Genomic DNA, 22,608 nt, shown 5'->3' with positions numbered 1-22,608 from the left:
AAACTCCTCACTTTCTCCCAAATATGCTAGAAAAAAATGACCCTGAAGGAAGAAGGCAGATGTTAGATTATAGGGCTATGCTTCATCTGCTTAAAAGAATCCTATCACTATGTGTACAAAATTTGTGCAAAGTCTTCCAGAAGCAGCTGTCTGATAATGATAACTGATTTCTTAGGGTTAGATTTTTATTAATGTTTTTCAAAGCATATGTCATTAGTTCTCTCTATTTTCATCAATACTTTTATTCAAAACAGATTTGAACAGGATTATAAAAACATACACTGTTATGTTAGAAAATGTATATGAAGTAATCGTGGTTAAAGATAGATTAATACTATCAGAATAACAGAAAAGTTAGTATACAAAAACAAAAGCAAAAAAGCTTTCCAGAGTCATTATATTGGGCTCTAAAATTGGCTCAGAGTTTTCCAGCAGCCAAAGTAAAGGGAAAAAGTAGGATGAGTTACAAGAATCATATTGTTTTTAAGATAGAAACACCTTGTTATATAGAAGAAAAGCTTTTTCTGAAACTGAGTCCTGTGAAAAAAATAACATACAGAACAGCACTCCATAATAAACATAATAGCAAGTCACTTGCAATGGTTCCTTATAGTGTCCCCCAAGGAAGCCTAGCACATAACACTAATGCTTCCATCAGTAAAGAACACTTTGAGTTCTCAGATGTTTTTTTCATAACCACCGTATAGCAAAAGTTAGCATATTATACCTGTTACTGTCTATCTCTTAAAATAAAATGATATCACTACAGCACATATACAAGAATATATTCCTAATATGGTCATTATTTTGATATTACTAAAATAACACAAAAGCATAATCTTCCTACCAAAACCACAATGAAGGTATCCACTATTTCTCTCACCTGTGATTCTTTCACGTTCTCAACAGTAAAGTTGAACCAGACTCGGAAGCGTGGATTACAGGTATCCGGCCTAATGAATAAATCATACTCAAACTCAGAGACCTGGTCCACCCGTCCAAGGTTACCTGTTAATAAAAATTAAGAGAGCTGGGTTTTAATAGAAGTTCATGAAGCTCAATGATATATACATTTAAATATTATGAGCTCTGACAATGACATTTGTCATCATTCAGTACTTATAGGTTCATTTTTCACAATCTGCAGGGCTGCCAACTCTGAATGTAGTCCAGAAAGAGGAGGTTTTCAGCTAGTCTAGGCTGTGGTATAAGCAACTCTTCCTATCTATATGACCTAGCAGATCTATTTGTGCTACAAGTATCTTTGACAGATCGGGATGCTGTATAGAGCATGTGGCAAGCCCCCGTAAACCAAGTAAGAATCACAACCAAACTTCAGTTTCCTAGTTAGAAAAACAAAGATGATAATACCTCATGTATTTTGTATTAAGCATTATGGTATACAAATTACCTCTAATATATTTGATCTTGTTTAATTCTCACAACACGGCTACGCAGTTTGTACTGTGTTTGGTGTATTTCCAAACTTCTATCAGAACATGTTAAAGAATATATAAAGCAGAGTAAGTTTTAAACAAAAATTAGGAGTAGTTGCTACATAGCAGTAATAATGGTAAAGTCGCAAACAACCATGAAATTAATTTCCATTTCCTCCACCAACAGAACAGGCATATCAAAAATGTATTAACTTAGATGTGAGTCTCATTCTTTGTCTCTCCTCTCTCTGCCTGATATTCTAATGAGTGGTAAATTGCCCAAAATGTTAACAGTGGGATGCTATAAAAACAAAAGCTAAGAGTCTTATGAATTCCCAAACCAGATAATCAACAACTAAAGAAGAGTAAACACAACTATAGAAAACAACAAAGCAATTGATTGAGAAGTCAGTATAGTATTGCACTTGAAGAGCACAGCAACATCCTACTTTTAAAAGTAAGGTCCTTCTGTATAGCACAGGGAACTATATTCAATATCCTGGGATAAACCATAATGGAAAAGAATATAAAAAAGAATGTATACATGTATATAACTGAGTCACTCTGCTGTACAGCAGAAATTAACACAACACTGTAAATCAACTATACTTCAATTAAAAAAAATTTTTTTTAAATAATTCCATAAGTCATCCCCCAAAAATGAGCTCTAGCCTATCTTTCTCCAAAAGAACACTCAGAATTAAACTTTAACCTTATATCCACCAAAGTTTTTAATTATTTCTTTTACTAGTTCTACTGGCATGTCACTTGTTTTTCTGAGCAACAGTTGTAGTAGATGCAGTACTAGCCTGGGAATCATCAGACCTGAATTCGAGCTCAATTGACTCACTGTGCAACAATGGCCTCATTATTGTAATATTCTGCAATACTCTGCAATATTCTCATTTTGCAGATGAGGACTCTCAGGGCCTCATCTGCAAAATGAGAATATTGAGTTACCTAACTTCTAAGGTTCCTTTCAGCTGTAACATTCTTTGGCTGCCTGACTCTAGGATTGATCAGGCAGTGATCCAAGACAATAAGAGAACCCTTCCTTCAAAACCAAATCAATTAACCTTAGGGTGATTTTTGTCTGCTCTCATTAAAATGTGGGTGGAGAAACCAAACTTATTCCTCCTTCCAGAACCAAAATGATCAGTTACCTCAAGTTAAGTATATAAATATTTTTAAAAATGCATTGATGAGAAAATACAAATAAGAGCTAATCAGGACGAAAAACTTTTAATTTTTCTAGTTTCAATTGTCTTCAGAATTTCCAAGGAGATTCTTCAATGAAATAGTCCTTTCAAATATTATCCTCCAAAAATATTTACTAAGTTTCTGTTGTAAAGGGCAAAACACTTACTACATGAGAGTACTAAACTTGAAATCAGAAGATCTAGACTCAAGTTTTATCTCTGTCACTTACTGAGTGACCTTGGAAAATTCACTTAACCTCTATCAAGCTCTGCTTTTTCAACTATAAAGTAAGAATCGTATAAATAGAAATATGAATATTTATCTCTAGGTTAATTAATATGAACATTAATTTTAACTAGTATATAACTGATATTAACACGAATTTTCAATAGAAAATTAACATTTTCTGAGCATTTCTACATGCCACATAGTGTCCCAAATGCTAGGTATACTAACCTATTGAATTCTCACAACAACACCCACGTGGTAGAAACCATTACTATCCTCATTTTACATATGAAAAAAACAAGGGACGAAGATATAAAATAACTTATCCAAAGCTATACAGCATGTAAGCAAGTATGAGTCAGCTGGAATTTGAATTCAAACAATATGTCACTAGACAACAGCTTCTACTAAAAGAGTTGGTTGGAAGAATATAAAGATAATACAACACACTGAAGGTACAATATAAGTTATAATCCTTAATAAAAACTTACTATCCTTAAAACAACAAAAAGTGAAAAAAGCCACTATTTTCTTGACTTCTAAAATTTCATGGTTGAAAAATTAAACATTAATGTACATTTCAACATTCAAAGGAAAGAAGATTTTTATTTTGTTTTTAATTCTGGACCACTATAAATGGATTCTGACTAATAATAACATGTCTTAAAATTGTTGCTATATATTGTGTCTAATAATAATGCACCATATGTGTCTTAAAACCTACAGTTTCAAAATTATTTCAGATCTTATATATTACTAAAGCCTCACCATGACCCCATAATGAGTAAACTGAGACTCAGGAATGTTTAGTGCTTGCTTAAGTTCATGCTTTAAAGCACCACGGCGAGACCTTGAAACAAAGACTTCTTTTTTTTTTTTTTTTTTTTTTTTTTTTGCGGTACACAGGCCTCTCACTGTTGTGGCCTCTTCCGTTGCGGAGCGCAGGCTCTGGACGCGCAGGCTCAGCAGCCATGGCTCACGGGCGCAGCCGCTCCGCGGCATGTGGGATCCTCCCAGACCGGGGCACGAACCCGTGTCCCCTGCATCAGCAGGTGGACTCTCAACCACTGCGCCACCAGGGAAGCCCGAAACAAAGACTTCTGACTCCATTGTGTTACACTTTGGGATATACCATACCTACAGCCAATTCATTTCTTCAGCCATTCAATCAGTTATTCATTCAAAAAGTACTATACTATGTACTATACAATAGAACAGATAGTAAGTCAAACAAAAAGGTCTTTGCTTTCACTAAGTTTACAGTTCCAAATAATAATAAGCATCTGGTCTTTGGTCTTCTGTAACTATTCTGTTGGCCTTCTTCACCATTCCTATGAGGAGTATTCTCTCTGTGTGTATGCATAAAAATGCTTTCCTTGTATTACCAATAATATTTCAACAAAGTGCCAATTTATGATGTTCTGAAAACAGCTATTGAAATAAGCTGACCATGCCTCTATATCATCTGGTTCCCTTCCACTTATACGAAAGGAAAGAAAAAAAAGCAAATAAGAATTTAAAATATAGGACAAATACAAAAAAAATTATATGTAGATTTTAAACAAAATATATCAATAAATGTGTTAAATATAAATGGACTAAATATTACAAACAGAGATAAAAATACTCTGGATAAAAAAAAATAACTATATATATTGCTTATAAAGACAAACTTTACATTTAAGAGCACAGAAAGACCGAAAATAAATGGTCCTTTCAACTATCATCAGCCAAAAATATTTACTGAGCCCTATGTTGTAGAGGGTACAATACTTATTAATTTAAGAAAAAGTTTTAACAGGAAAGCACTATCAAAAAAAAGCTAATGTAGCTTAGACAAGGTAGGCTTTAAATCAAGAAATGTTACTAAAAATGAACAGAGATATTTCATGATGCAAAAAAGGTAAGTCCATCAACAAGACACAAAAATCTTGAAAGTATATACAACTAACAATAGATCTTCAAAATATATAAGTAAAATTTGACAAAATAAAAGAAGATAGAGACAAATTTAGAAATATAGTGAGAAATTTTAACATACCAATACCACAAACTGAGAGAAACCAAGATAATATTCAGAAAGGATTTAGACAATTTGAAAATGTGATTTAAAAGGATATCTAGTTCTAATTACAGAACACTTTTCATTTGTAGAACTACAGAATATATATCCTTTTCAAAAGAACATGGTACATTCACAAAATTGATCATATGTTGATCTATGAAGGAAGTCTCAACAAATTTCAAAGGAATTTATACTATATTGCATATGTTCTCTTATCCCAGTGATAGTATTTTAAACTAAATCATAATCAATATATGTCAATCAAAATTTGTGGGATGTAGCTAAATCAATTCTAAGATGGAAATATATATGTACACATACACATAGATGGATTTTCACTGATTTACACATAATATAAAATGTACTCTGAAAATCAATTATCTAAGCTCCTATTATAAGAAGCTAAAAAGTGGGAATACATATTGAAACAACCACTATGGAGAACAGTTTGGATGTTCCTTAAAAAACTAAAAATAGAACTACCATATAACGCAGCAATCCCACTCCTGGGCATATACCCAGAGAAAAACATAATTCAAGAAGACGCATGCACCCCACCATTCATTGTAGCACTATTTATAATAGTCAGGACATGGAAGCAACCTAAATGTCCATCAACAGAGGAATGGATACAGAAGATGTGGTACATATATACAATGGAATATTACTCAGCCATAAAAGGAACAAAACTGGTAATATGCAAAGACGTGGATGGACCTAGAGACTGTCATACAGAGTGAAGTAAGTCAGAAAGATATAAACAAATATCGTACATTAACGCATATATGTGGAATCTAGAAAAATGGTATAGATGATCTTATATGCAAAGCAGAAATAGAGACAGAGACGTAGTGATCAAACGTATGGATACCAAAGGGGAAAGCCTGGGGGATGGGATGAATTGGGAGATTGGGATTGACATATATACGCTACTGATACTATGTATAAAATAGATAACTAATGAGAACCTACTGTATAGCACAGGAAACTCTACTCAGTGCTCTGTGGTGACCTAAATGGGAAGGAAATCTAAAAAAGAGGGGATATATGTATACGTATACCTGATTCACTTTGATGTACAGTAGAAACTAACACAAAATTGTAAAGCAACTATACTCCAACAAAAAATTAATTTAAAAAAAGGAGAGAACAATGTAGAGAATCCCATTTAAAAAGAAAGAAGAGCGATACTTTCAAACAAAAAAAGTGGAAGGAAATAAGACAGGTAAGAGGAGAAAATCATATAAATTTTTAAATGTACTCTGCAGAAAATTTAAAACATGAAGAGATAGTTTTTTTGAAAAAGACTTTTAATATGAACAGACTCCAGCAAGCTCATACAGAAAAAATAAAGAGTAAGAATACACATATAATAATATCAAAAATTAAGAGAGACTAGTACTACATGTCCTTTACAATCAGACAAGAAGAAAAAAAAAGCAACAAACATATTATAAACTATATATGTCAATACATTTGAAAAATAGATGAAATGTATAATTTCTTATAAAAACACAGTTTATTGAAACTAAAATATGAAGCAATATAAAATGTGAATTATTCAATAACTACTAAAAGGACCAGATCCTTAATTTTAAATGTTCCCACAAAAAGAATTCCAGTCCTAACGGTTTCACTTCTGAACACCTATAAATTTATAAGGAAGAGTTAATCTCAAGCACATTCTTCCAGAGGAAAAAAGGAAACATTTCCCAATTCATTTTATGAAGACAGGACAATATTATACCAAAACATGACAAGATTATTACAAAAAAAGGAAACATATAGATAAATCTCTTTCACAAACCTAGATGGAAAATACTAAAGAAAATACTAGCTAATTTAGTCCAATCATCAATAGAAGAGATGACGGATCATGAAAAGTTGGAATTATTACAAAATAACATTTAAGGATCATCAATCCAAACAACACATTAACAAAATAAAGAACAAATAGGTGATCGTCTCAAAAGCAGAAAAAGTATTTGATAGAAAAGCAACATCTCTACTTCTGGCTCAGACATGTTGAAGTAACTATAAAGAGACTAGCCCCACTGTCAAGAATTTTAAAGCTGGGAAAATATATTAAACAACTGTTTTCAGACATTAGGAAATAGACAACATGATACAGCGATCCATGAGAGAAGAGACACTCACAAGATGAGCTCCCACAATAGGACTGACTCTCCACCACGGAAAGACTTCCCAACTATGTCAGGAAACCAGACACCAACCAGACTAAAGAGGTCCCGTGAGCTGTGTGTACAGAAATAAAATTTGAAGCTGTTTAAGCAGCTGAAATCTGAGAGTAGGGCATTAGAAAGGAGAAAACTATACAAGATGGTGGTAGTGAGGGGGTAACCCAGAAAACTCTAGGATCATTTCTTGTAAGTCTGTGGCTGAGGGCTAGACAGCACATGCACAGGGTGAAACTACATTAGATTTATCAAAGAGAACTTACTTCAGTGTTGAAAGAAAATCAGAGATACAGTAAGTTCCCTACATATGAATGACTTACATTCCAAGAGCGCATTCGTAAGTCCGATTTGTTTGTAAGTCCAACAAAGTTAGCCTAGGTATCCAACTAATACAATTGGCTATATAGTACTGTACTGTAATAAGTTTATAATACTTTTCACACAAATAATGCATAAATAAACAAACACCAAAAACAAAGAAAACATTTTTAATCTTAGAATACAGTACCTTGAAAAGTACAGTAGTACAGTACAACAGCTTGCATACCGGGGCTGGCATCGAGTGAAACAGGCAAGGAGAGTTACTGACTGGAGGAGAGGGAGGAGGTGGGAGATGGTAGAGCTGAAGGATTTCAGCAATAGGAGACAGAGGGCAAGCTGCAATTTCACTCACACCTGACGTTGATGGCACAGGTTCTGGTTCCTCGCTGGATTCAATTCTATCTACTCTCTTCAAAAAATGATCCAGTGATATCTGGATAGTAGCTCTTTTTTTCTCATCATAGATGACATGGTAGCATTGGATTGCATTCTGAATGGCTGCTGCAACCTTCCTGTACCATTCTAGGTTTGGGTCCTGTGCCTCAAAAACTAGCAGTGCCCCCTTAAATAAAGAAAAATCCCCTTACCATTTCCTGAGTCACGAATCTCTTCAGTTCTTCAGTTACTTCTTCCTCTTGTCTCTCTTTGTCCTTTCTCTGGGCCTCCAATTACATCAAGTCTTCACTAGTAAGCTCCTCGTGTTGCACAGCAAGGAGTTTAATGAAGTCGTCCTCTTGAAGATCTAGCTCCAGCTTCTTGCTGAGGGTCACTAAGTTGCTGAAGACCTCTTTGGACTCCTTATCCACCTTCTCAAGTCCACAAAAATCATGAACAACCTGCGGGCAAAGGTTTTTCCAAACCCCATTCATGGTGACAGCCGTAACCTCACACCAAGCAAAGTCAATGTTTTTCATGGCCTTGTAGATGTTATAGTCCTTCCAAAATTGTTGCAAGGTTGTTCCAGATTCATCACTTGCCTTTACTGCCTGACAAAAAGTGTGACGTAAATAACATTTCTTGAAAGTCGCTATAACTCCCTGCTCCATAGGTTGGAGCGACGTCGTATTCGGTGGCAAATGCACTACTTTGACATTGGGATGAAAGTCATCCATGAATGGGGGCTGGCCCAGAGCATTGTCAAACAGCAAAAGAATGTTGAATTGGATGTCCTTCTCCAAGCAATATTTCTGTACCTCTGGGATAAAGTGGTCAAAAACCAGTCCTGGAAAATGGCCTGTGTAACCCAGGCTTTGGGGTTACTCTTCCACACAACAGGAAGAGAGCCTTTGGCTATGTTTTTAAGGGCTCTTGGGTTCTCTGAAAGATAAACTAAGAGAGGTTTTAGCTTCATATCACCAGAAGCATTGCCACCAAACAAAAGAGTTAGCCTATTCTTTGCTGCTTTATAGCCAGGCATCAAATTTTCCTCCTTACTGATGTAGCTTCAGTCTCACATCCTCTTCCAGTACAGTCCTGTCTCATCCACATTAAAAACCTGCTCGGGTAAATGCGTTCCTTCATCAATAATTTCTCGAAGCATTTCAGGAAATTCCTGGGCAGCTACCATATCTGCACTCGCTGCCTTGCCACTTACTTTTACATTGTGAAGGTGAGCACTAACCTTGAACCAATGAAACCAGCCATGGCTGGCACTAAAAAATGCACCCTCTGATTCTTTACCGTGTTTCTTCTTCAAGTCTTCATAAAGCCTTTTAGCTTTCTCTTGAATCAGCATTAAGCTGAGTGGGACCCGATGCTGATGCTGATCCTGCATTCACACACTGAGAAGTTTCTCCATCTCTTCCATCACTTTTCTATGCTTCCTCAATATTACTGTTGACATCAGCAGCACAGCAGACTTCACATGTTCCATAATCTTGTCCTTGTTCTTTAGAATTGTGCTGATGGTTGAATGATTCATGTTACAAGAATAAGCAACGTCTATCATCTTTTTGCTTTGCTCTACTCTCTCAATAAGTTTCACTTTTGTTTCCATCGTTACCACTTGGTGCTTCTTACAGGTACCAGCTACATCACTGCTACTTTTATGCTTGCTTCCAGACACCCTGGACTTGAAGTAAAGATACTGTACTACTGTACTCTACACAGTACTGTAAAGTACACAAAAGCACAACCACTTGTAGAGGATGCAAGCATGTGACACGTACACTAGACACGTGAACTAACTTACATGATTGGACATGTGAACGCATGCTCACAACTTTGAAAGGTCACAACTTGAAGGTTTGTATGTAGGGGACTAACTGTACTAGAGATGAAGCAATGCTGGGTAAGACGGTATTGGGAGCCCAGTACAGCTAAAGTGGAAGAACTTCTAACACCTCATACATAATAGTCAATTGAGATACCAGAAGGGACATACCTTAGAAATAAGAACCATGTCCTAAAGAAAGAACTATTCTATATTTCCTGAAAACTAAGCTCTGATAAAACCTTCATGTGTGAGAAAGCTTGGACCCAAGTTAGAGTAGTTCAGAAATACCTAGGGCGTCTGACAAATCTATCTCAATAAAATTTAAAACCATGCCTAGTGAAGTTTAAGGTAATCAGCCTTGAAATGATCAGTAATTGAACTGACTTCTATAATAAACACCAATTTGCTTCAGAAGAGGATAACAGAATCCATTCTCTAAAAGGTATCACAATCTAAAGTTACTAGATACTTTAATTAATTAGCTAATTAATTAATTTTAATCCTTAATCAAAGGAGTGGAGAGAAGCAATTAATACAAATCCACAGTGAGATTCAGATGTACTATTTAGCAGACATTTTAAATTGGCTGTTATACTCAAAGAACAAAAAGAAAACATGTTATAGGAATTAAAGAAAATTATAATTTTCATGTGTGAACGGATAGGAAATTTCATCAGAAAAATAAAAACTTTTTTAAAAGATCAAATAAACATTCTATAACTAAAAAGTACAGTAATTAAAATGAAAAACTAACTTGATGGGCTTAACACCAAATTAGAGACAGAAAAGAGTCAGTGAATTTGAAGATGGATCAATTTTAAAGTAATATAATCTGAAGAACACAAAAAAGAAATGGAAGAAAAATAAACAGAGCCCCAGAATAAGCCAAAAATTTTCCAAATGTAATAAAAAATGTAATGAATTAGGTATCTTAGAATCTCAGAAAACCTCATACAGGATAAATAAAAAGAAAAAATAACAAGGAATGTGTGAGTTAGTATATAAATGGATATTCTCCATTTCATTACTTGAGCATTGGAGTTCTTAGGCCAAAGATTAAATCAGTTTTTTAAAAAAAGTTCCTGGGAATTCCCTGGCGGTCCAATCGTTAGGACTCCACGTTTTCACTGCTGTGGGCCTGTGTTCGATCCCTGGTCAGGAAACTAAGATCCTACAAGCCGTGCTGCGGGGCCAAAAAATAAAATAAAATAATTTTCCTGTTTCATTTTCTGTTACCAGATTCAAAATATGAGAATAGGATTGAGGAGACCCAAAAGAATGTGTACCTCAAGACCTAGGCTGAAATGCGCAAGGACATTTTTAGAAAGCAGGTGAGTAAAGGAACTTTACTCATCTCTTAATGAAAACTCAGAAGAACCTACATACTGTTTTCTTTTGTTTCAATTTTTTAAATTGAGGTTTAGTTGATGTACAATATTAAGAGCTTACAGACTGTTGATGATACTAGGTAATTTCCTGTGTAGGAAAAAAATTATCTGCTTTAAAATTTATATTGGAAATATCTCATTGAAAGCATTAAGATTTCTCTACATGTTGTCAGGGAGTGGCCTAAACATAATGAGTGTTCTAATAATGAACGGTTATCTGTGGGTGCTTATATAAAGTTGATAATCACCTTAACATAAAGGAAAAAGGAAGATGAAGAAATGACTATTCAAACAAGAATGATATTAGCTGGCAAGTACAGCATTTAAAGGAGAAGTGTACTTACCTAAAAATTGGAACACTTAACAGCTGATAACTATCCTTCAGAGTTCTTCATGGCCTCTGTTCTGGCATAAATCATCTGTGAACATGCTTCAGACATCACAAGACAACCTTTTCAGGGTCTTATGCATTCATAGTAAGATGAGTTTCTAGACAATTTATCATGATGTAAGACCTTGGATTTTGATGTTCTTGTACAAATGAGTAAATCACTGAAGTTCAATTTAAAGAGTCCATTGAGGGAGTTCCCTGGTGGTCCAGTGGTTAGGACTCTGCACTCTCACTGCTGTGGGCCCAGATTCAATCCCTGGTCAGGGAACTAAGATCCCACAGGCCATGCAATGCGGTCAGTAAATAAATAGTCCACTGAGTTTTACCCACATTTAATTCAATCAGATTCTCTTGTTTAAAAAGTAAATGACTGGTATTGTTTTTAATTATCCTGACAGTGTATAACATAATGTCCCCTTTTCCAGGGATTCTTGATAAAACTCTGTATGTATTACAAGATACATGGGACATCCATGTTGGTCCAGCAGTTAAGACTCTGTGCTCCCAGTGCAGGGAACCTGGGTTTGGGGAACTAAATCCTGCATGCCACAACTAAGAGCCCACATGCCGCAATTAAAGATCCTGCATGCCACAACTAAAGATCCCTCACACTGCAACAAAGATCCCAACGTGGCAACGAAAATCCCACATGCCACAACTAAGACCCGATGCAACCCAAATAAAAATATTAAAAAAAAACACCAAGAAACAGCGATTATTGAGTCTTCCATGGTGCCACAGTTACCCAATATGGAGGCAATCATGAGAAATTAAAGTCCTTAGAAAGAGAAGGGAAAAGAAGTTCACTCATGGTGAACTTCTTTGTTCCTCATGATGTGTAAACATTTTATTATCAGAAAATCCACCCATATCTAGTGCTTGTGGGATTACATGCTCAGCTTAGTTAGAATATTCATTAGTAAGGGGAGGGTAAATACAAATTTTAATTTTAAAATTTTGTGATAGTAATTATACTTTGTACCTCTAGTAAATATGAATAAATATTGAGTTTTGTATATTTTCATTTATTGAAAATGTAGGAGTTTTTTTATTTGGGTCTCATTCTTTTTGTAATTAAAGAGAGGAACAGGACTTCCCTGGTGGCACAGTGGTTAAGAATCTGCCTGCCAATGCAGGGGACACCGGTTCGAGCCCTGGCCCGGGAAGATCCCACATGCCATGGAGCAACTAATACCATGCGTCTCAACTACTGAGCCTGCGCTCTAGAGCCCACGAGCCACAACTACTGAGCCTGCGTGCCACAAATACTGAAGCCTGCGGGCCTAGAGCCCATGCTCCACAATAAGAGAAGCCACTGCAATGAGAAGCCCACGCACCACAATGAGGAGTAGCCCCCACTCTCCAAAACCAGAGAAAGCCCGCCCACAGCAACAAAGACCCAAAACAGCCAAAAATAAAAATAAAATAAATAAATTTATTGTAAATAAAGAGAGGAACAAGCCATCTATTAAAGCAGCAAATGCCCCAAAAGCAAAAAAGCAAGAAAGAAAAGAAAAAAATACCTCAACCTAGGCACATAATCGTCAAACTGATAAAAAATACATATAAATAAAAAAGCTTGAAAGCAACAAGAAAAAAAGCCATAATACATACAGAAGGACAACAATAAGAATGTCCATTGACTTCTTTTCAAAAATAATGGAGGAGAGTAAATGACATTTCTAAAGTGATGAAAGAACAAAACTTGCAACCCATAATTCAATATTCAATAAAATATCCTTAAAAATAAGGGTAAAATAGGGGCTTCCCTGCTGGCGCAGTGGTTGAGAGTCCCCCTGCTGATGCAGCGGACACGGGTTTGTGCCCTGGTCCGGGAAGATCCCACATGCCGTGGAGCGGCTGGGCCCGTGAGCCATGGCCGCTGAGCCTGCATGTCCAGAGCCTGTGCTCCGCAACGGGAGAGGCCACAACAGTGAGAGGCCCGTGTACCGCAAAAAAAAAAAAAAAAAAAAAAGGTAAAATAAAACATTCCCAGATAAATAAATTAAAGTTGACAGAATTTATTGCCAGCAGATCTTCACTACATGAAAAGCTAAAAGATGCAAAAATATATTAGATGGGATTCATAGCTATAAGAACATATAAACAACACTAAAATAGTGAATAAGCATGTAAATATAATAAACTATTTTTGTCTCAAAAGTTTCTTAAAGGCTACTAACTAAAGTTTTTTTTTTTTAATGACATCTTAAGGGAGGTTTGCAAAGTATGTAGAAGGAAAATATATGACAACAACAGCATCAAGAATTGGGATGGGTAAATAGAATTAAACTGATGCGAGGTTAGTAGAATGTAGAAAGAATAAGTTTTGAGTTAAAAAAAGGTAGTAACTACAAAGTACACAGTGTGAAGTGTTAAGGGTGAAATGGGAAAATATTGACTCTGAAATGGCTTGATGAGTTATCAAGCTATGGAAAGACACAGAAGAAAATTAAATGCATGTTAATAATCAAAAGAAGCCAATATGAAAATGCTACATACATACTGTGTGATTCCAACCATATGACACTCTGAAAAAAGGTAAAGTATGGAGATAATAACAAGATCAAATGTTAGGGGATGGAGAGATTAATAGGCAGTAGAGGATTTTTAGGGCAGTGAAAATTGTCTGTATGACTACAATGATGAATACTTGTAATTACATATTTATACAAACCAATAGAAAGTGCAATACTAAGGGTGAACCCTAATGGACTTTGGGTTGATTATGATGTGTCAAGTGGTTCAATTGTAACAGATATACCACTCTGGCGGGGGACATTGATAATGGGGGAGCCTATGCATGTGTGGGGACTGCATTATTTGAGAAAGCTCTGTACATTCCTCTCAATTTTGCTGTGACCTAAAAGTATTCTAAACAAATTTTTAACAAAAAATTTTTAAAGAATTTGGTAAGTTATAACTGCATATTTTTAGTTCTAGAGAAACCATTAAAGTAAATATAAAATAATGTTACTAAGAATGCAATACAGAAGATATATAACACTAAACAAAAATTTTATTAACCCAAATGAAGGCAGTAAAAGAACAACAGAGTAACAAGAAACAGAAGAGGCAGTAAGAAAATGAATACCAAGATATTTCATTTAAGTACAACGTATCAATAATTACACTAAAATAGAACAAATATATAAATAAACATTCCACTGAAAAGCAGACATTGCTAGATTGGAATAAAAAGCCAGATCCAAAAGACAAAAAAAATCTGAAATTAAAATAATTTTTAATTTTTCCTTCTTCCACCTATGAAAAAGGAGTGATCCATATTTAAACATAATCAAACTGTCAAAAGTCAAAGACCAAAAACTCTTGAACACAGCAACAAACATCATAGCAACTCATTATGTTCAAGGAATCCTCAGTAAGATTAACAGCTGAGTTCTCATCAGAAACATGGAAGTCAGAAAGCAGAGGGATAACATATTCAAAGTGCTGAAAGAAAATATTTGATAGGCCAGAAATACTCTTCAAAAATGAAGAGACATTAAGACATTAGCAGATAATCATACCTGCCCTACCAGAAAAACTAAAGGATGTCCTTCTAGTAGAAATGAAAGAACATTAGAAAATAACTGAAATCCACATGAAGAAATAAAGAGCACCAGTAAATGTAACTAGATAGGTAAATATAAAAGACAGTATATAGGGCTTCCCTGGTGGTGCAGTGGTTGAGGGTCTGCCTGCCCATGCAGGGGACACAGGTTCGTGTCCCAGCCTGGGAAGATCCCACATGCTGCGGAGCGGCTGGGCCCGTGAGCCGTGGCCGCTGAGCCTGCGCATCCAGAGCCTGTGCTCTGCAGCAGGAGAGGCCACAGCAGTGAGAGGCCCATGTACCACAAAAAAAAAAAAGACAGTATAAACATATTTTATGTTTGTAGATATTTTTTTCTCCTACATGTAGAAGACAACCACACAAAGCAGTAATTACAAATCTGCATGGAGTGTACATAATGTATTCAGATGTAATTTGTAGGACAATAAATATATATGCATATTATTGAAATTAAGTTGAAATTAATTCAAACTAGACTGCTATCAATTAAATTATATTCACTGCAATCCCTAGGACAACCATTAAGAAAAGAAAAACTAGAGATATGGGAACATATGTATATGTATGGCTGATTCACTTTGTTATAAAGCAGAAACTAACACACCATTGTAAAGCAATTATACTCCAATAAAGATGTAAAAAAAAAGAAAAGAAAAGAAAAATTAAAATACAGTAAAATCAGTAAGAAGGGAATTAAATAGTACACTAGATAATACTTATCTAACACAATAGAAGGCAGTTATAGAGGAATAAATAGGGAGGGAGGCATAAACCACTTAAAGGCAATAGCAAAATGATCTTAGCTTATCAGTAATTACAATAAATGTAAGTGGATTAAACACTCCAATTAAAAGGCAGTATATGTCAGAATGAATTTTTTTTTTTTAGTGAGCCAACCATATGCTGTCTACAAGAGATGTATTTGAGATACAAACACACAAATAGGTTGAAAGTAGAAGGAAGGAAAATAATATACCAAACAAAGCAAAACTGAGCTGGAATGCCTATATATACTAATATCAGAAAAATTGACTTTAAGACAAAAATTTTTAGTACACACAAAGAAGGATATTTTATAATGTAGAAAGGGCAATTCATTAAGAAGATATAGCAGTTACAAATATAAATGCACCTAACAAGAGTGTCCCAAAACAAATAACACAGAAACAGTCAGAATTAAAGGGACAAATACACAAGTCAACAATAATAGCTGAAAACTTCAATATCCAACTTTATATAATGAATAGAAACAACTAGAACAACTAGAATATCAACAAGGAAATATAAGAATTGAGCAACACTAAAACAGCTAGATATATAGAACATTCTACTCAACAGTAAAATATACATTCTCCTCACGTTTACAGGTATATTTTTCAGAAAAGACTAAAACGTAGAGCATAAAACAAGTCTCAATAAATTTAACATGAAGGAAATCATGGAAAGTATTCTCTCCAAACAAAATAGAAGGAAATTAGAAATCAATAACAGAAGGAAATTTAAGGAATTCAAAAACATGTAGAAATTAAACAACACTTTCCTAAATAACCAAGAGGGTGAAAGAGGAAATCAGGAAGGAATTTATAAAATACCTTAGCATGAATGTAAACAAAGCTACTACTATCTATCAAAAGCTAAGGATGCATAGAAAGCAGTACTTATGCAGAAATATATAGCTGGATATGCTTATATTAAAGAAAGAAACATCTTAAAGAAATAATGTAATCTGCTTATATTTCACCTTTTGAAGCTTAAAAATAAAGCAAACTAAACCCAAAGAAGGCAGAATAAAGGAAATAATAAAGGATGGAAGTAAACGAATAATAGAAAAACAGTAGAGAAAATCAATAAAACCAAAAATTGTTGTTTTATGTGATCAATAAAATAGACGAATCTTTATATTGTCTAAGAAAAAAGAGGACAGTAAATGCATAAAATCAGGAATTAAATAGAGGATATACTATGACCAATTGTATGCTAACAAATTAGATAACCTAGATGATATGAGGAAAATTCTGGGAAGACACAAACAAAACTGACTAAAGAAGAAACACTAATATCTGTATAGACCTAAACAAAAATACTGATATAATAATCAAAAAACTTATCACCAGGAAATATCCAAATGCAGATGTCTTCACTGGTAAATTCTACTAAACTTTTAAAGGAAAGTTAACACCAATCCTTAACAAGCTCTTCCCCAAAAATGAAGAAGTGAGAACACTTCCAAACTCATTCCTTGAGGCCAGGATGGTCTTGATACTAAAATCAAAGACATCACATAAAAACTACACATCAATACCCTTTATGAATATTGACCCCCCCCAAATCCTCAATGAAATACTAGCAAACCAAATCCAGCAATATACAAAAATGACTGTAAACCACAAGTGGGATTTAATGTTGAAATTCAATGAAATTCAAATGTTGGTTCAAGATATGAAAATCAATTAGTGCAGTATACCACATTACTAGAATAAAGGACAAAAATCACATGATCATCTCAATAGATGCAGAAAAAGCACTTCACAAAATTTGATACTTTTCATGAGAAAAAAACACTGGAAGACAAATGAACAGAAAGGAATTTTTAAAAATCCCACAACTAATTACCATTGTTAATGGTGCAAGGCTGAAAGTTTTTCACCCTAAGATCTGGGGTAGGATAAGCATGTTTGCTCTCACCATTTCTGTTCAACATTGTAGTAGATATTCTAGCAAGGGCAAGTAGGCAAGAAAAAGAAAAAAAAAGCATTCATATTTGAAAAGGAGAAGTAAAATTATATCTACTTGCTAATGATACAATCTTTTATATAGAAAATCCTAAGGAATGCACATACAAAAAACAATTTAAGGTAAAAAATTATTTCAGCAACAGTGTAGGATACAAGTCATACAAAAATTAAATGTATATCTATGCAGGAGCATTGAATAAGCTCAAAATGAGATTTAAAAAACAATTCCATTTATAATAGGATCACAAAACATAAAATACTTAGGATAAATTGAACAAAAAGTGTTAAATAAACAAAGAATGCAAGGTTGTTTTAACATTTGAAAATCAAGCAATGTAATTCACCCTTTCAACAATGAAAAGGAGAATAACCAATTGTTATTTCAATAGATACAGAAAAAAACATTTGACAAAATCCAACATGCATTCATGTTAAAAAAGAACTTTTCTCAAACTAAGAATAGTTGGAAATGTCCTGAAACTGATAAGTGACATGCAATTAAAAAACAAACAAAAAACCCCACTTATAGCTAATAGCACACTTAATGGTGTAAGATTTTATTGCTTCTCCTTGAGATCAAGAATAAGAAAAGGATGTCCACTTTCACTACATCTATTCAACCTCATTATGAAGCACCAAACTGTTGCAATAATGCAAGAAAAACGAAAGGCATAAAAACTACAAAAGAAGAAATAAAAGTGTCCTTACTTACAGAAGATAACGTTTACATAGAAAATCTCAGAAAATCTACAAAACAACTACTTGAACTTAGAAACAAATTTAGCAAGATCACAGGATACAAAGTGAATATAAATACAAAATCAATTGTACCAGCAGCAAACAATTGTACTACCAGCAGGCAAATGGAAAATAAAAATTTGAGAATCCCATTCACAGTAACACTAAAACCGCAAACACCTAGAAATTAACCACAGATGTCCAGGTCTTCTACCCTAAAAATTACAAAATATTGCTGAAAGAATCTGAAGAATACCTAAATAAGTGGAAATATATGGCATATGTTCATGGATAAAAGACTAAAATTTGTTAAGATGGCATTTCTCACAAATTGATGTATATAAATTCAATACAATGACATTCAAATCCCAGAAGTCTTTTTGTAGAAATTTACTAGATTACTCTAGTTGTATTAGAAAATTCAAAGAACCTAGTATAATCAAAGCAATTTAATACAGAAAAAAAGAGCAAAAACTGCTAAAAAGTTACAGTAATCAAGACAGCTTGCTATTTCAAAAAGATAGATACATAGATCAATGGGACAGATTATAGAGTCCAGAAATAGACCTACACATATATGAGCAATTGACTTGCAAGGCAATTCAATGAGGAAATGAAAGTCTTTTCAAAAAATGGTGCTGAAAATAAGTATCAACTCTTACTTAAAATCATATATAAAAATTAACTCAAAATGGATCATAGATCTAAATGTAAAACCTAAAATTATAAAACTTGTAGAAGAAAACAGGAGAAAAATTTTGTGGTCTTTGATTAGTAAAAATTTCTTATATAGAACACCAAAAACATAAAATATTAAAGAAAAAAATGATAAATTGGATTAAAAGATACTTTTGTTTTTTGAAAGACACCATTAAGATATGAAAAGAGAAGCCACAGACTGGGAGAAGATATTTGCCACCTCCACAAAGAACTCGTATCCAGAATACACAAAGATCAATACCTGATATAAAGTATAAATTTAAATAATTCTACCTTCCTATTCTTAAAATTCAAGAACCTCAGAACAATCACTCATCTTAAAATATTGTATATTTCTCCCTAGTTGTTTTGAAGAACTTTTCTTTATCTATAATATTCTGCAATTTCATTGTAACATATTGGGGAGAAAGATTTCAAGGATATATTTTTACTTATTTTTCAGGAGTTGTACTTACAATATGAAAGATTCATGTCTTTCGTAAGTCATTATTTTGAATATTGCTTCTATGTGATTTTCTTCTGGAATTCCTCATCTTAATATGACAACTTCTCTTCTATATATTTCATCTCTATACCTCTCTGTGCTCCTCAGTTCTGGCTTCTACTTCATTAATCTCTCTTCAGTGGTATCTAATTAGATATTTAACCCAACTTCAGAGTTTTTAATGTCAATGATTATATATATTTCACTTTCAGATGTTCCATTTGGTTCTTTTATAAACAAGTATAATCTCTTTTTATGATATGTTCTCTTTAGTTTATGATTCTTCCCTTTATGGCTTTAATCATTTTAAACAAATGGGCTTATACCTCCTCTTTGGAAGTCCTTGGAGTTTAATCCTAGTATTTGTTGAGATTCCTATCTTCCATCCACTACATTGTTTCCTAGTGTGTTTTAAAATTTTTGTTTTTAAACTCACCTACATTGGAGCTTTATCTGTAAGAATATCTGTAAGATCCTTCTGGGAGGGCATGATCCTTCTGGGTTTTTGAAGTTTTGGATTTGTTTCTTCCAGGCACTCCTGGAATATATCTAGCCTCTAACTACTTTTTATATTAAGTTTTTATTTAAGGATAATGGCATTGCATCAAGAAAGATGTGGAAATTTTAAATGCCAAAAATGGTATAAAGCCACTGGTACAAATTTTAGGGAAGACTGTCTATTCTGTTCTTTTTTATTTTTTTTTTGTGGTACGTGGGTCTCTCACTGTTATGGCCTCTCCAATTGCGGAGCACAGGCTCCCATAGCTCACGGGCCCAGCCGCTCTGCAGCATGTGGGATCCTCCCAGACTGGGGCACGAACCCATGTCCCCTGCATCAGCAGGTGGACTCTCAACCACTGCGCCACCAGGGAAGCCCTATTCTGTTCTTATGTATTGAAAAGATCACAATCCTAAGGTTGACAGACATAAACTTGAATCATAACTCTGCCACTTAGTAATTTTAAGGCTTTGGGCAAATCTCCAGCATGCTCTAGACCTCAGTTTTCTTGTCTGTCAAAAGGAGATAAAAAAGATTTTATTCATACTATTCATATAAAGATTAAATGAGATCATGTATATAACTACCTAGTCAGTGCTTGAGCCCAAAATTATTGGAGTCATCCTTGAGTCTTAATTTCATACTGAATAACTAATCTATCAAGGAATCCTTTCAGGATCATAAGAGACTACCACAAGCAACTATATGCCAATAAAATGGACAACATAGAAGAAATGGACAAATTCTTAGAAAGGTACAACCTTCCAAGACAGAACTAAGAAAATACAGAAAATATGAACAGACCAACAAGTACTGAAATTGAAACTGTGATTTAAAATTTTCCAACAAACAAAAGTCCAGGACCAGATGGCTTCACAGGAGAATTCTATCAAACATTTAGAGAAGAGCTAACATCTATCCTTCTGAAGTTCCACCAAAAAACTGCAGAGGAAGCAACACTCCCAAGCTCATTTAACAAGGCCACCATCACCCTGATCCCAAAACTAGACAAAGATATCACAAAAAAAAAAAAAAAAAAGAAAAGAAAATTACAGGCCAATATCACTGATGAACGTAGACACAAAATCCCTCAATGAAACACTAGCAAACAGAATCCAACAACCCATTAAAAAGATCAAACACTGTAATCAAGTGGGATTTATCTCAGGGATGCAAGGATTCTTCAATACATGCAAATAAGTCAATGTGATACACCACATTAACAATCTGAAGAATAAAAACCATAAGATCATCTCAATAGATGCAGAAAAAACCTCTGACAAAATTCAACACAGATTTATGATAAAAACTCACCAGAAAGTGGGCAAAGAGGGAATCCACCTCAATGTAATAATGGCCACATACGACAAACCCATAGCGAATATAATTCTCAATGGTGAAAAACTGAAAGCATTTCCTCGAAGACCACAAACAAGACAAGGATATCTTCTCTTGCCACTTTTATTCAACAGAGTTTGGAAAGTCCTAGCCACAGCAATAAGAGAAGAAAAAGAAATAAAAGGAATCCAAACTGGAAAAGAGGAAGTAAAACTGTCACTGTTTGCAGATGACATGATACTATACATAGAAAATCCTTAATACACTACCAAAAATTTACTAGAGCTCATCAACTAATTTGGTAAAGTTTCAGGAAACAAAATTAATACACAGAAATTTCTTGCATTCCTATATACTAACACTGAAAGATCAGAAAGGGAAATTAAGAAAACAATTCCATTTACCACTGCATCAGAAAGAAAAAAATACATAGGAATAAACTTACCTAAGGAGGCAAAAGATTTATAGTCATAAAACTATAAGACACTGATAAAAGAAATCAAAGATGACACAAACAGATGGAGACATATACCATGCTCTTGGATTGGAAGAATCAATATTGTCAAAATGACTATACTAACCAAAGCAATCTACAGATTCAATGCAATTCCTACCTAACTTCCAATGGCATTTTTACAGAAGTAGAACAAAAAATTTTACAATTTTCTTGGAAACACAAAAGACCACGAATAGCCAAAGCAATCTTGAGAAAGAAAAACAGAGCTGGAGGAATCAGGCTCCCTAACTTCAGACTATACTACAAAGCTACAGTCATCAAAACACTATGGTGCTGGCACAAAAACAGAAATATAGATCAATGGAATAGGATAGAAAGCTCAGAGATAAACTCTCGCACTTGTGGTCACTATGACAAAAGAGGCAAGAATATACAATGGGAAATGACAGTCCCTTCAATAAGTGGTTCTGGGAAAGCTGGATGGCTACATGTAAAAGAATGAAATTAGAACACTTCCTAACACCATACACAAAAATTAACTCCAAATGGATTAATAATCTTAAAGACAGATACTATAAAATTGTTAAAGGAAAACATAGGAAGAACACTCTCTGACATAAA

General features: G+C 34.2%; 1 protein-coding gene and 1 long non-coding RNA gene across 3 annotated transcripts in view; one reads left to right on the top strand and one right to left on the bottom strand.

Annotated features, from left to right (window-relative positions):
- The window catches only part of LOC309957973, a 624,415-nt gene that overhangs the window by 293,889 nt on the left and 307,918 nt on the right, over nucleotides 1–22,608 (top strand). The gene's annotated exons all lie outside the window — the stretch shown is intronic.
- AGBL4 (AGBL carboxypeptidase 4) overlaps nucleotides 1–22,608 on the bottom strand; it is a gene marked incomplete at both ends in the record, with an annotated part of 1,417,540 nt that overhangs the window by 1,161,575 nt on the left and 233,357 nt on the right. For both annotated transcript variants that reach the window (XM_082833557.1, XM_082833556.1), the window contains one exon: nucleotides 884–1,008. In XM_082833557.1, coding sequence (XP_082689683.1) covers nucleotides 884–1,008 — 125 coding nt within the window. The remainder of the gene's footprint in view (nucleotides 1–883; nucleotides 1,009–22,608) is intronic.

This window comes from Leucopleurus acutus (assembly GCF_964270905.1).
Source record: "Leucopleurus acutus genome assembly, chromosome: 2".
Lineage (NCBI taxonomy): Eukaryota > Metazoa > Chordata > Mammalia > Artiodactyla > Delphinidae > Leucopleurus > Leucopleurus acutus.
This window is presented reverse-complemented; position numbering and strand designations above follow the sequence as displayed.